The sequence below is a fragment of the Hippocampus zosterae genome, chromosome 8 (genome assembly GCF_025434085.1).
Source record: "Hippocampus zosterae strain Florida chromosome 8, ASM2543408v3, whole genome shotgun sequence".
Classification (NCBI taxonomy): Eukaryota; Metazoa; Chordata; class Actinopteri; order Syngnathiformes; family Syngnathidae; genus Hippocampus; species Hippocampus zosterae.
This window is the reverse complement of record NC_067458.1, coordinates 4307822-4323361: the sequence shown is the minus strand read 5'-3', so window position 1 is coordinate 4323361 and position 15540 is coordinate 4307822. Positions and strand designations below refer to the sequence as shown.

Genomic DNA, 15540 nt, shown 5'->3' with positions numbered 1-15540 from the left:
TCATTTGTCGCTATATGTGCCCTGCAACTGACTGCCAACTAGTTTAGGGTGTAGTCTGCCTTCCGCCCAAAATCAGCTGGGATAAGCTCCAGCAGCTTCCCGCGACCCTGTTCAGGGATGTCACGATCTGCCCGAAGCGATAATGATCGCTCCGTGCAGAACGAGAAAAATAAAGAATTGGATCCCCGGAAAACAGACAACGAAAGAATTTTCTCAAAGCAAAGAGTGTCTTTAATGACAAAAACAGAAAGAGCCCGACAGGGAAAAAACGGAAACACAAAACGCTGGTCAAATAAGGACCAGGGAAGAAAATAAGGAAACAACTGAAAACGCTCGCTGAAAAACAAAGTGCGAGGAACTACTGATTAGGCAATATCGAAGTATTCAATTTAGTGACTAACGCGAATGGCAAGAGTAAAGGCCGCAAGGCAAGAAGGCAACGAGTAATCTACAAATAGAGGAATTAGCACGAGAGATCAATGGCACGGTGAGGAATTCTCCGGCAGTGGGAGAACTGCCGGAGTCTCATTAATATAGGAGGGTAATCAGCCCGAAATTACGGACAGGTGCGCAGATGGCGGGGGAGAAAACCCGCCACCTGCTGGCGGACACGCGACGTGACAAGGGAAAGCAGTGTTGAAAATGCATGAATGGATGGTTCACAGTAAAATCAGCCTCCAAAGTTCGACATCAAGCACACTGCACTCATACTGCCAAGGAAATTGGAACCATTCTTATTGGATACTTTGCAATGCAACAAGGAAAGAAATGGCACATGGGATGTCCTCACAGGCTGCATCCATTGTATGTAGCAGGATCCAGAGCCAGATGTTGTACACTCTCCTCATCCAAGTGGGGGGAAAATCTTTTGTGTTGAGGAAAGGATAGTACAGTGGTAGTAGCTCCATTCCATGAGCATTTGTCAAATGTTCAAAAGAATTCATATACGGTGTTTATGGTGTTGTGTTCTTGATTAATTTTGGCAATTGGACAGACTGTTGTGCATGGAATGACTTATACAATGAAATCATGCTGACATGTTTTGGAGAGAAGAACCATGGAACTGATAACTAAAAAGATTTAGATTAGCCAGATCTATTTATTTCTCCAAAATGTGCCAAATGTGGTCTCATTGTGCTAACTGTAGGTTGCTTGTTCTACACCATAATCATTTGCAAAAATGCACTGAGAAACTTGAGGCTACTAAGACATTTGCAATTTGATGAAATCAATGACAAATGACATCCTGTTGTGAAGGATTGAAAGGTAGTTTGGAGACTTGTCCATATTATTTTGAGAATGTCATCTCTGTTTCAAAAGATGAGCCAAACTAAAGGAGAAAAACTGTATAATAGGACGAGGGTGTGGCAGCACTGGATCATATCCAGCCCCCTCACACACACATACCACCGCCACAGCCTCGCCACCAGGAAAACTCTGAGGCCCCCACCCTCATTTAAATATGAACCAACTTCAATTAATGGAAGCATATTTTTATTTTGTGCAACTTGCTGGTGCTTGGACACCGATGATGATTTCTATTAGGTGCAAACACTCAGAAATGATACCAGCAACAACACAAGTGAACACCAGAGGACAGTCATACCAAGTTTTCTGCAAGAATCTAGATGTGCTAGGTCACATGGCTTGCTTTTTGGGACTGGCAGAGTCATGTATGCATGTAAAAAATAGCATTTATTTTTAGTTAATTCAAAATATCCATGATATTGCATAGCAAATAAACAATTAAAAATAACAAAATAACAAAAAAATGGCCCGGTAGTCCAGTGGTTAGCACGTCGGCTTCACAGCCTGCGTGGGTTTTCTCCGGGTGCTCCGGTTTCCTCCCACATTCCAAAAACATGCGTGGCAGGCTGATTGAACACTCTAAATTGTCCCTAGGCGTGAGTGTGAGTGCGAATGGTTGTTCGTTTCTGTGTGCCCTGCGATTGGCTGGCAACCGATTCAGGGTGTCCCCTGCCTACTGCCCGAAGACACCTGGGATAGGCTCCAGCACCCCCCGTGACCCTAGTGAGGATTAAGCGGCTCGGAAGATGTATGAATGAATGAAAATAACATACATTACACCAGTTGTAAATTCTTAACAGTGTTGTGACATCATATACATTACACTGTAATCAATTAGTTCTTTTTGCTACACTCTAAAAATAGAATAAATACAGGGGAAATTTCTGCCCAAAGATGATCTCAGCCACGACAACTGTTCACACAGCTCCATCATTCTGAAATACAAACATGATTAAACTTCTCAAGCGCTTTTACCAAAAAAAAAAGAAAAAAACCCACATACGGTTACCATTTTAAGGATGTCACAAATATCACGGAAATACAAATATGTGAATATCAAGATGAATGAACATACTTTCAAAAATGTTAACTGTCTAGTGTACTTTGTATATTAACAATACATACTAACCGCACCACAACAGCCACAGCAGTCGCCACATAGAGCTCCCAGCAGCCCATTTATCACTTGCACAGCGCAAAGCGCAATCTGGATTAAACCCATGACGAGCAGAACGGAGAACAGCGAGAGATGCCATGACACCACACCAACTGGCTCGATACATTTTGACCACATGGTCGAGTTGGTCAGGTAGTCACTACAGATGAAAGAGAAGAATATATTTGACTTGTCTTTGTTATGTACCATAAATTGGTATTACATGTTTTATGATGTTTTTGCGATGCTATTGTTACCACGTAAATAACCCAAGAACAAAATATGACTAAAACAGACAGGCAAAGGCACCATTATGCTTTTTGCAGGGTGTACAGGTCAGTTGATGCCACTGTGACTTAAATTCTGCAAATTCTTTTTGGCACTTTTTTTCCCTCAATAATCATGTATACTGAACATGCAAAGTTTTTGAGTTCATTCATTAAAGAGTGGAATAATCTCGTTCGATTAAGTAAAAAGCATCTGTATGAAAAGTTTCTGTGGATGACATTGCACATTCAGAAAATTTAATTCTCTCACATGTCTGTGTTGTAATGTGCAGTACATGGGTGAATTCTATATGGTCAATAACTATTCACCATATACCTTTAGGCCAACAAACAACGTCATACCCATCGTTGAAGGGATATGTCCACGTTAGTGTCTCGTTTACTAGAGTCAGACATTCGGGTCCGTGGTTAATGGCAACAGCTGAAACTATAAAGGAGTAACCGGCTCCGACAAGACCCACAGCTGCAAACAGTATGGAATTCAGCATCTATTAGGAGAGGGAGGTGAGAATTGACATTTGAATAATCATACTATTAAAAAAAAACGAAAAAGAGGAAATTACTTCAACATTATTTTTTTTTTTAATGTATACGGTACATTCAACAAGAATGCATTAAAAATCCGGGGAAACCCCTATTGAAAACAAACATTACATTTAAAAACATATTCTGTATTTTCGTTAAACTGTTACGGCACTTATACTGTAATTAATATTCTGTTCAAAAGTAACCAAAGTATTATCATGCAAAATTCAGTGGTGGCAAGGACTGTTTCAATTTCTATTTTTCTCATTTGAAATTGGTTGTGATATGCATAGTATCACATAGTGGCTTTGGAGCGTCACTGCAAGATGGACAACAACTTGGAGCAACTGGAATCCATGCTCAAATATTGAAAGAAATCGCGGATTTGGCTTATTGACGCCATTTAAGAGACACAAGCCACTGACTCAAGGCTGTCTGAAATTGTTGGGCAGCCTGCTACCTAAAACAACATCTGCTATCTCAAAGTTTCCCCTGATGAAAGTACGCATGGAAGCTAGTGCCCTACCATCACCCCATCCTTCTCGGCCATAGACTGATAAGCCAGAACTGTCTCCATGAGAAGACCTTGACGTACCAGCTTCGGCCTGACACGCACACAAAACCAGACAATCACTCGCAGATACATTCACTTCTTTATTGTTCATGTCTTGTGACCTGTTGTAACTGTCATACGCTTGTGCAGGAGTTTTTAGTTTTTCTTTGCCTAACTCAAATCATCCTCAAAATGAAGATGGTTCGAGCGTGTGTTTTTTTTCGCCCCCTTTCCCTGCCTTGTGGTTTCTTTCTGACTTGGGGTTGAGTGAACGCTGGTGTGTGTTAGGGAGGGGCCAGCCAGGCAGCCTCCTCAGCCAGGGCGAGATGCTCTCGCCAACCAGGTTCACCTGACCACTACCCACACCCAGCAATTACGGGACACTTCCGTCGCCTTACAGGACTTTCAGGCTCAGATCCAGCCCCTTCAGCCTGTGGTGCAGGCCTTGGCTGACCAGCAGACGGCCTTGGCGAGACAACAGGCAGAGGTTCTGCTGCAATTACAGGCCTTGACATCAGCACTCACCAACCGACCGCAGGCCTTGCCTACTCCCCATGTTTCAGCCGCAATAACTCCAGTGGTCCAAGCCCCTGTTAACGCCATAATAACCAACCCGGTCCCCCCTGAGCCCTTTCTCTCCACTCCACGGCCATTTGATGGCAACTTCGAGACCTGTGCTACATTCATCATGCAGTGTGAGCTGGTTTTTGCCCACCAACCCAGCATGTTCGCAACTGACTCTACACGCATTGCTTACATGATGAATCTGCTCACGGGTCGAGCAGCACAATGGGTCACCGCTTCCTGGTCCATGGGGGCCAGCTTCTGTCACGCCTACAAGGACTTTGTAACATAATTAAGGAAGGTGTTCCATTACCCCATCCGCGGTCAGGAGCCTGGCACTCGGCTGAGTACTATCCAGCAGGGCAGCGGCAGTGTCGCTGACTACTCAGTGGAGTTTAGGCTGGCTGCAGCGGAGAGTGGCTGGAACGACAAGTCACTACGTATATCGTTCCGGAATGGCCTCAGCGACGCCGTTAAGGACCAGCTGGCCACCCGGGAGGAGCCTGCCTCCCTCGATGAACTGATCGACCTCTCAATCTGTATCAATGGATGGCTCCGAGAGAGAAGGTGTGATCGAGCATGGAGTAGATCTCTGGTCACTCCTCAGACACCAAGAAACCACATGACAGCCACCTCTCCACTACCCCTCCGACATATCCCGCTACATCCCAGGCCACAGTAGCAGAGGAACCCATGCAGCTTGGACGCACGCTTCCAAGCCGGCCTCTGTTTTCCGGACTCTGAATTTGTTGCACAGGCCTCCATTCCGGTAGAGACATTGGAGAGACCCCTGGAGGCTTTCGTGCTCGATGAACATCGTCTCTCCAGCGTCACTCAACGCACCTGCGCAGTTTCTCTCACCATAGCCGGTAACCATGTGGAGACACGGCGGTTTTTCTAATTCAATCTCCCTTAGTCCCTGTGATTTTGGGCCGCTCCTGGTTCATACAACATGAGCCACACATTGCTTGGTCCTCCAAGCAATGTGTGCTCCATTCCAGAATAGTTGGGACTATTCTGTATATTGAGCCCTGTGGAACACCACATGACAGGGGAGCAGTGCGTGACTCAGAGCAGCCAAGGCTGACACAAAAGGTCCTGTCAGCTAGATAGGACCTAAACCACTCAAGAGCACTGCCGCCAATGCCCACAAAGTGCTGCAAACGAGTCAGCAGAATACTGTGATCCACTGTATCAAATGCTGCAGTTAAGTCCAATAAGACCAGACACACGTGGTCTCCAGAGTCATTTGCCAGGAGGATGTCATTAGAAACGCGTAACAGGGCTGACTCCGTGCTATGCATCGACTTGAAACCTGACTGGAAGACCTCCAAGATGTTATGTTCATCCAAGAAAAGTTTCAACTGCATGTGCACCACTTTTTCCAGAATTTTGGAAATGAAAGGCAGTTTTGAAATGGGCCTGTAACTTGACAGCACATCTGGATCAAGACCAGGTTTCTTGATCAAGGGTTGGACCACAGCATGTTTAAACTGTTGGGGAACTACACCAGAAGAAAGGCTGCTATTGATGATATCCAAGACCGAAGCACCAACACTCGGGAGAACCTCCTGAAAGAAGCGTGGGGGAAGAGAGTCGCAAGAGGAGCCAGATGGCTTCGTCTGTCGAACTACATCCTCCAAAAGCGCCAAGGACACAGTATCAAAAGAATTAAGTACAGCTGAACATGGAACATGGACAGAGGGGTCAGATGCGGTATTTGAGACCGGAGTCCTAGCTGTAGAGACCTTATCAATGAAAAACTGAAGGAATCTGTTGCACATCTCGGGTGAAGAATCCGAGCAAGTAGGCAGAGGGGGTTTGACTACAGAATCGTTTTAAATAGTGCGCGTGGGTTGTGACGATTAGCTAGAATAAGGTCCGACAGATATTCTCTTTTGGCCTCTTTTACTGTGGGCTGGTAGTTACGCCAGCAGTTTTTCCAAATTTGATAAGAGACATGCAATTTGTCTTTTTTCCACTTGCGTTCAGCTTTGCGACACTCCTGCCTAGCTGCGCGCGTAATGTCGTTAAACCATGGCTCGGGTTTAGGCTTTGGGAGCACAATTTTTGAAGGAGCCACCAAATCCAGGATGGCACGGCATGACGAGTCGAACCAAGAGGTGAGTTCCTCTGTGTTAGACGAGGGTACGCAAAGGTTATTAAAGGCATCAGAGAAACGACTAGCAGTGCGAGGGTTAAAAATTTGGCGTTTACAGCTAGGAGCGCCAGATTTCACAGCAGCATGCGATAAGACTACCGGTACTTCAAATAAAATTGCCATGTAATCAGAAATCCCATTTTCAAGGACTTCCAGATTCGACACCGGTAGACCATGAGCAAGGACAAGGTCTAAAATATGTCCTTGTTCATGTGTCGGGCTGGACACATACTGCACAAAATTAAAAGAGTCGATAAGTCTTAAGAAGTCTTTTGCTAGCGTTTTTTTCCGGACAGCACACGTGGATATTAAAATCCCCCATTAGGAGGATATGATCATATCTCAGCCTGATTTCCGCAAGTAAGGTTGAAAAGTCACTTAAAAAGTCTTTGTTGTATTTAGGAGGACGGTAAATGACAGCACAAAGCACCGGGAAAACACGACCAACTTCAAAGAAGGTTGCTTCAAAGCTGTTGGCCGATGTGTTGAATGTGCACCGTTTACATTTGAAATTGTTCTTAAAGATGCTTACCGTACCTCCACCACGTCCTGATGTCCTCGGGGTATCGAGGAAACCACAGTTAGGTGGTAACAATTCAATCAAAGCGTTGTACTCACCAGTACCTGCCCAAGTCTCCGTCAGACACAGAAAATCCAAGTCACTGGAAAGGAAATACTCCCTCAGAATATGGGTCTAGTTCGTCAGCGACCGGGCGTTTAACAACGCGATCCTCGTGGAAGTAGCAACGGGAGGGATTGCCTCTGTCGATCGCCGAGCCCGGGGGAATTCCCTCAAAAGGTTTCGCTGGACTCCTCCCCGAGAAAGGCGCGCAGGGTAGAAATGTCGTGGCGCGTCGGGAGAGCCAACGACTGTTAGCAAGCACGAGGCGACGGGGTCGAGGGCACACCACTCCGGAGCGATCGAAGTGCGTCTCAGATCCCGTTTCAGCTTCACGAGCTGACCACGGCGTTTGCCGCGGCGGCGGCGCTTCCGTGAAGGGAGCGAGCGAACGCGGAAGAGATCAGCCGGCAGGTTAGCCAAGAGCGGAGGTAGCGTCTTTTCACCACTGTCTTGCCAAAACGCGGCCGAATCTCCGACGTGTTGTTGAATCAATAATAACGATCGGCGATCATAAACCAACCGAGACACTGTTAGGGAGGTAACAAGCATTGCGAAAAGTAAAAAAACCCGAAATGGCAGGAGCGTCGCCGAGCACACTGGCGCACAAGCGGCCATCTTAGGTCTTCCTCCCTATCAACTCCCTGGTCTGCTCCACCACCGGCTTCTCACCCTTCGATGTATCTCTGGGGTACCAGCCACCCATCTTCTCTGCACAGGAGTCTGAAGTGGCAGTTCCTTTGGTCCAGAACCACCTGGATCACTGTCGCCGTGTCTGGGAAGTCAACCAATCCGCTCTGCTCCGTGCGACGGAACATGCCAGTCGTGGTGTCAACCGTCGTCGTCGTTCAGCACCGGCTTACCGACCTGGGCAGAAGGTGTGGCTGTCATCCAAGGATCTTCCTCTTCAGTCGGGTGACAAGAAACTCAAACCACAGTTTGTTGGGCCCTATGTGATCCAGAAGGTGTTCGGTCCTGCAGCAGTGCATCTGAAGCTCCCTCCCTCTATGAAGATCCATCCTGTTTTTCATGTGTCTCGGGTTAAACCTGTCTCTGCCGGCCCCCTGTTGCCTCCGACCCCGGCCCCGCCTCCCCCCGAGTTTGTGGACGGGCACCCCCAGTGGAAGGTCCGTGAACTGCTGGATGTCCGGCGCCGGGGGCACAGATTCCAGTATCTGGTTGACTGGGAGGGCTACGGCGTGGAAGATCGGAGCTGGGTCTCTTCCCGGCTCATTATGGACCCTGTACTGATCACTGAGTTTCATCGTGCCCATCCCGGCAGGCCTGGCAGGTCGCCGGGTGGCTCCCGTACGGGAGTGGGTACTGTTAGGGAGGGGCCAGCCAGGCAGCTTCCTCAGCCAGGGTGCTCTGCACCTCACACCTGAGACTCGTAAGCTCACACCTGTTGCCTATCTGCTCTTTTTGACTGGTACAAATTGACTCACAGACCATTCCTCAGTGCAAGTTCGTGCCGTCACCACGCCAGTGGACTCTGTTGCCATCTCCTGCAGCTTCTTGTTCCTTGTGTGGACATTTCCTTGTGGACTCCTCGTGCTTCTCCCTGAGTGACTTTGTGAAGACTCTTCAATAAACTACGCCAAGCGTTGGCTTCAACGATACCAGCTTGTTGTCGTGCTATTGGGGTCACATCCAAACCCTAACAGCGCGTTTGGCTGCTGCTGCTCAACCAGTATTGTGTTTTGGTGTTTTTGATATTGTAAAGTTTTCTTGCTTGGGTGTCTTGAAAGGCGATTTTCAATAAAATGTGTACTGCTGTAGTATGTAGTCCACATACACTTACACAAAGTGTAAGGGGGGGGGCGCATAAGGGGGGAGGTAGCAAACCCTCCTTCGTGGCTTTTCCCTGATCGCGGCCGGCCCCCGTAACTGAGAGACTCTTAGTGAGAGTCTCTCACTTACGGGGGCCGGCCGCGATCAGGGGAGGCAGGTGAGGCACCTCTGAATGCGCATTGCATTGCGCAATTATCACAAACTGGGTCGATATGTGCAACTGGCTCATGCTGCTTGCCGTATATCTGCATGTCGCAAATATAACGTTTAGCCAATTGAATAAGCTACCCTTTTTTGCTTTATACATATTTGTAAATCTGACACCAAAGGAGTCAGTGCCTCACCAACCATGCACCTCACCGCACACCACTATTAAAGAGATCTCTCACTGAGAGATCTCTGTAATACATACCCTGTACTAAATATGAACAAACCTGAGATTGACCAGCATCCCAAATCAAACTGTGTTTGACCGTCGAGTTTCCACTATTTTGTATACAGCAACACATTATTTCATAGATTTGAACTGTGAATGAACCCAAGTTTACAATTTTGCTCTCTTGAGAAAAGTTGCCAGGAAACTGGAAGAATAGCAATTGCAGTCTTTTAGATAATTTCTTGGCTTTTCAGAATCACCACGATAAACATTTCTATGGACGGAATTGGAAAAATGAAACGCCTCACCGCAAACCTCCTCCCACAGCTTTCATTGCCACAGCAACCACAGCAGTCATTGTTCTTCAGACCAAGGAAGACCAGGGCAGGGAAAATCATCTGCCATCAATAAAGACAAAGCTGTTTTCGAATACATATTTTTGTAGTTTTAAGTAGTAGTTTGAAGTTTCTTATGCATTGTTCAGAATATTTCATAGACGCAAACACATACACATGTTCAAACACATACTCACCATGATGAATGCTGTTTTTGTACCAAGTAATGCACACTTTATTGATTTTAATTTTCATGGTAAATACATATCCAAAAGTAACATAGGGAAGACAATTTGAGAAGTAAGATCAGGTCTAGAGAATCCAGAAGTCAGTATAAAGCTGGATCACAACGAAACATAAATGAACAGAAAAAATGACAAATGCTGAAGCTCAAGAAGTACACTAGAAAATGGTGTGTTTAATTTTTATCCAGTTTTATTTTGTCAAGGGGTAGCACAAAATAGAATCACTTAGATTTAGAAAATGTACTATGGTAAAGGTAGATGTATTTTTCATCCATCCATTTTCAACACTGCACGGGGTCACGAGTGCTTGAGCCTTTCTCAGCTGACTTTGGGCAAAGACAGACTACACCCTGAACTAGTTTCCAGTCAGTCATAGGGCACATATAGAGATGAATAACCCTTCACACCCACATCCACACCATCACTGCGTGAGGAGCCGATCCCACACTGCCTACACACAAATCAGCCGAGTGTACCACTGCACCATCAGCGTAGATGTACAGTATAGTCAACATTAAAAAGGTATCTGGCTCTAGATGATTTGAATTTCGGGCAACCACTTGATGAAATAAAATTGAGTAAATTCAACACACCGTTTTTCATCACTGTACAATGCCTCTGACATAAAATGTACTGTAAATATTACAAGTGGAATGGTGCTAAACATTTGCCATAAATATCACACACTTACCAAAACTCCAGAGCCAAGAATTCCTCCAAAGTACCACACCTCTTCAGTGATCTTGTCCTTGTCTATGATCTCCCCACCAGGAAAGAAGAGAAGGATGTTGCATAGCACACACACAATTACCAGGGGTATCAAACTGATACCCAGACACTTGGCAAAGCCCCCAGAACACATTGTGGTTGTCTTGAAACCCCAAATGCTGCGACGTACAATTTCTGAGGCTGGAAGAACCTTTCTTTGCCTTGGCTTCAAAAACAGAGAATGTTCAATGTTATGCACATCAAGGAACCGGGTAAAAATAAATACATTAATTCATAAAAAGAAAATTCAAGCAGTTCATCTTTTTGAGCTGCTCTGTTACCTAAAAATGCAACCTTTTAAATGAAATACAATATCAAGACATACCAAATATTTCCTCGATGTGACCCTGTCCACATGTACACTTCAACACAGGATGGAGGATGTTAGATTTCAGCCTTTATAGCTCCCCACCTTGTTTTTCGTGTGACATCAGTGCTTTTTCAGGCGTAAGCTGCAATAAAGCAGAGTTACACGTAGTAACACACACTCACAAACATGCATACACTTGCTCGTGGTTTCATGCAAATACACACCACCCACCGATGAAGGGTGGCATATCACTGTGTGTATAGAGAAACCTTTGTGAAGACACAGTGGTTAATAATCTACCGTTTATTTTTTTTTCTACGGTAGAAAGAGAAAGACATTTGATCAATAAAGTGGACCTCTCTTGGTCGAGCACAGGCAGTATGCCTCACGATGAGTCACATTGATATGACCAACAGATAAACTTGAGGTCTGTCTTGTCTTTATAATATTATCTGAAGCCTATTGATTAAAGTGAGACGTCCAGGTCTTGGATTCAACTTTAACACAACACATTGTGACTGTAAACTACGTAGAATAACTCGTAAAATTGCTTCGGATTGGATTGGTGTAATGTCTCACAGTGTATGTATGGCATTCATGGGCATAATTTTTTACATATTTGTTAGCCCCTCATGAAAAATGCAAATACAAGTTCCCTGAAACTATTTATAGACCCAATAACCGACATTTCTTCATGTGCAGCGCATCTGGCAATCATACTCTGAGTAAAACCAATCAATTTGGCTGACGGACAACTGAAACTACAGTGTGTGCCAGCACACAAGTCTCTGACCAATTTTTTAGATGATCAATATATGCTGCTATTAACTAAATTTTAAGATGGATTGTACATTTGTGTATATTTTAATCCTCAATATAGCCATATATTTTCTGTGTAAAATACTGACACTCTTGCACTCATTTTACTTAGTCCATAGATCTTGTCTTTAGTGTGTGTGTGTGTGTGTCTCTCTCTCTCTCTCTCTCTCTCTCTCTCTCTCTCTCTCTGTCTGTCTGTCTGTCTGTCTGTCTGTCTGTCTGTCTAGAAGAGCCGCTGAGGCAGATTGCATGAAACCATCAATCCACAGACACAGAAGTTATGCAGAAGTTATGGTCTTCAATCACCTAAAGAAGCATGGCTTCCTTTAGGATGGGGGAGTAAAATGGAACACCTGTTGAATATCCACACAAACATGAGGAGAACATGCAAACTCCACAGTCAGGCTGAATTCAAACCACCAACCTGAAACACGAGACGGAAGCACGCCCTATACACTGGACTGGGCTTCCTGCGTGCAATTTATAATTCGTTATAAAAAATAACATTTGTAATATGATACTGCTTTCCTATTCGGATTAGGGTTTACTCATGTTACCGTTTTCAATGTGTAGAAAAAGAGATCCACTGCAAGATGAAAATAATCAAAAACAAGAAATTACAATTAAAAAATACATCATATACATTTTAATACAGTATAATTAAAGGCTAAAGTACAAACAAAAATAAATTGTAAAGTGGCACTTTCAACTCCACTGTGATTGGTTAGAAGTTTCCCTTCATTTCAAAACAGCTTCCACCCATCGATGTAATCCACAGTCAACCGCCTCGTGGCTGAGGAAAAAGCGAACGCTCACCGATAAACCGATTGACTCAGCTCGACACCACATTAACCTTTGTTCCTTTGCATTGTTGCTCAACATCATTTAATTGCTTCGCAAAGTTGTTTGAGGACACGTTGGCATGGAAGCCGATTTGAATTTCTCTTCTCGTCGATCGCCTGTGATATGTTTAAACGGCTGCGTGGCTTCCAGCCAGCCCCTCGCTTCTGCCGCAGGTCTGGGTGAGTCTACAAAGCTTTTTCTCGAAAGCAAAGAGGCTTCCCTTATCCCGACGAATTTTTTCCCCTCGTGGGTGTGTGTATCCGGGGGTGTATTTAGCAAAGTAAGCGCAATTCTTTTTGTCAAGAAATTGCCAGCAACTGAAGACTAGAAACAATAAAACCAAAGTTAACATGAATTCTGCTCTCTGGTAGACACGATAACTGTTACTGTTTTGTACATTGTAGCGCAATTTTAATCCCACATTTAGGAAAGAAAAGCATAACATAATTTGGAAACTCTGTAACTAAACAATATAATAACAAATCTGTTATCAGTTATTCAAATGTTGAGCCACAACAAAAGAGGAATTAATTAGATTTACAAAACCAATTTATGTTGACGAATCAGGTTATGAGTGTTGTCGTTGTTGTTGGTGGGAACACGTTGTTTTTGTTGATCAGTGTTATTGAATGCATCACGCGACTCATGGAAGAGGAGGTGAGAGCGCAAGCGATTGGGAGAGCGCACGTTTGTGAGAAATTCGTCCGCATGGGAGAGATTTGTCTGAAAACTATTGACACAAAATTATATTCATGATGTGTTTCTGAGATCCATAAATATATGTGCGATTTCACGTGTTTTTTAGATACACAAATATGTACAGGATTTACTCATCTGTTTCTAAATGTTGCATTAATTAATGTTGGGGGTAGGGATGTAGATTGACCGGTGAATTGAGAGCTTCGCCTTTGGCTCAGCTCATTCTTCACCACGATAGACTGATACAAAGACTGGATCACGGCAGACACTGCACCGATCCACCTATCAATCTGTCGATCCCACTCCGTGACCCTTCACCTTACCGTGGTGCAGAGGTTTGTGTGTCCCAATGATTCTAGGGGCTAAATTGCGTGGGGCTTTCTGCTCCTGGCAGGGTCATCCGTAGCAAATAGGTCCTACGTGAGGGACCGAACAAAGGACGGCTTAAAAGAACCCTTATAATAAATAATGATGATGGTCACCAGGTTCCCCCCTCTGGAGCCCTCTAGAGGTAATGTGGATCTCCCTTCCCATGGGCTCACCACCTATGGGAGGGGCCAAAGGGGTTCGGGTACAAAGTGAACTGGGTCCACCAGCCAACGTCTCAGAAGGGGGAAACAGTGCACCATTAACACTGTGTACAGTAGAGATGCGGCACCGCTGACCTCAACTTGAACATTGTGAGTCGGTGGGCAAAATACTTCGAAGAGGAAGCAGAGTCTGAATACTCTGACGTGTGCTCTTTTATATCAGAATCAGATTATATTGGCCAAGTATGCAAGAAACACAAGAAATTGACTTCCCAGTTACAACCGTTCAGAGGAACATTGACAAGACAGCAATAACTAACATGGTGTTGCTGTTAAGCTCTGAGGTTGAAGTGACCGATGTGGTTAAAAAGCTCCTCTGTGGCAAAAGCCCCGGGAGTGGATGAGATCCGCCGAGAGTTCCTCACGGCTCTGGATGTTTTGGGGCTGTCCACACACCTCTGCAACATCGCGTGGTCATTGGGGAGAGTAGCTCTGTATTGGCAGACCGGGGTGGTTGTCCCGCTTTTTTACAAAGGGGGACCAGAGGATGTTTTCCAGCTACAGAGGGATCACACTCTTCAGCTGCCCTGGTAAGGTCTAATCAGAGATGCTGGAGAGGAGGGACCGTCGGGTGTCAGATTCAGAATCAGAATCAGAATCATCTTTATTGGCCAAGTATGTAGAACACACAAGGAATTTGTCTCTGGTATTACAGGATACACTTGCATTATCAATAACAAGCAACTATGATAAACAAGGGCACGACGAATAAGTATCGAAAGACTTCCCGTAGTGTAAGGGTACCGTTGTGAAGTACTCCACCCAATGACAACTGTGAGACACTGTGCAACGTTATCAAGCAGAGCTAAAGTGATCAGTGGTAGAATACAATACTATGACGGTTGTGCCGTTGGTGCAGTTAATCGTTGCACCATTTTCAAGTGACCAGTAGTAGTATTTGTAGAACAACATTTAAGTGTGCAATTGCACCGCAAGTGTCTGGTGCTGTGGAATATAGATCAGTGACAATTGTTCCAGTATGTACGGCACTGTACAGAGCTGGAGCTACAATGATTATTGCAGTAATAATGTTTCATAGGGGTGTGCAAACTTGCAAAGAGCTACGCTAGATTTGGGTTACTGTTTAGAGAGTTAATGGCTTGAGGGAAGAAGCCGTTTGAGTGTCTGCTGGATTTGGTGCACATGGATCGGTAGCGCATGCCTGAGGGGAGTAGCTGGAAAAGATGGTGGACCAGCTGTACACGTTTATCAGAGTCATCGAGTGTACATGAGAGCTCGCCCATTCATTTTTCATGTGCTTCGTGTACTTGGAGAAGGCGTTTGACCGTGTCCCTCGGGGAATTCTGTGGGGGGTGCTTCATGGGTATGGGGTACCGAACCCCCTGATACTGGCTGTTCGGTCCCTAAACCACCGATGTCAGAGTTTGCATTGCATTGCCAGCAGTAAGTCGGAATTGTTTCCAGTGAGGGTTGGACTCCGCCATGGCTGCTCTTTGTCACAGATTCTGTTCACAATCTTCATGGAAAGAATTTCTCGGCAGAGTCGAGGCGTTGAAGGGGTTCGGTTTGATGGCCTCAGTATTGCATCTCTGCTTTTTGCAGATAATGTCAAAACGGAGGCAAAAACCAT

General features: G+C 45.1%; 2 protein-coding genes across 2 annotated transcripts in view; one reads left to right on the top strand and one right to left on the bottom strand.

Annotated features, from left to right (window-relative positions):
* Positions 1 to 2064: 2064 nt before the first annotated feature.
* tm4sf4 (transmembrane 4 L six family member 4) lies at positions 2065 to 11218 on the bottom strand. The gene is made up of 5 exons (XM_052073506.1): positions 10612 to 11218; positions 9649 to 9738; positions 3094 to 3239; positions 2438 to 2624; positions 2065 to 2243 (listed from the first exon to the last, which is right to left on the bottom strand). Exons 1-5 carry the CDS (start codon positions 10780 to 10782, stop codon positions 2226 to 2228), a joined length of 612 nt encoding a protein of 203 aa, XP_051929466.1. The 5' UTR covers positions 10783 to 11218; the 3' UTR covers positions 2065 to 2225.
* Positions 11219 to 12577: 1359 nt separating this feature from the next.
* LOC127605670 (glutathione hydrolase-like YwrD proenzyme) overlaps positions 12578 to 15540 on the top strand; it is a 30589-nt gene continuing 27626 nt past the window's right edge. The window contains 1 exon segment of the mRNA XM_052073433.1: positions 12578 to 12839. Coding sequence (XP_051929393.1) covers positions 12740 to 12839 — 100 coding nt within the window. The 5' untranslated portion in view covers positions 12578 to 12739.

Coding starts and splice junctions, on each gene's coding strand:
- tm4sf4 (XM_052073506.1), bottom strand. CDS start 10,782: ATGTGTTCTGGGGGCTTTGCCAAGTGTCTGGGTATCAGTTTGATACCC. Junction 9,739..10,611: donor TTCTTGGCTCTGGAGTTTTG/GTAAGTGTGTGA, acceptor TATTGATGGCAG/ATGATTTTCCCTGCCCTGGT. Junction 2,625..3,093: donor ACATATCCCTTCAACGATGG/GTATGACGTTGT, acceptor TTTCATCTGTAG/TGACTACCTGACCAACTCGA.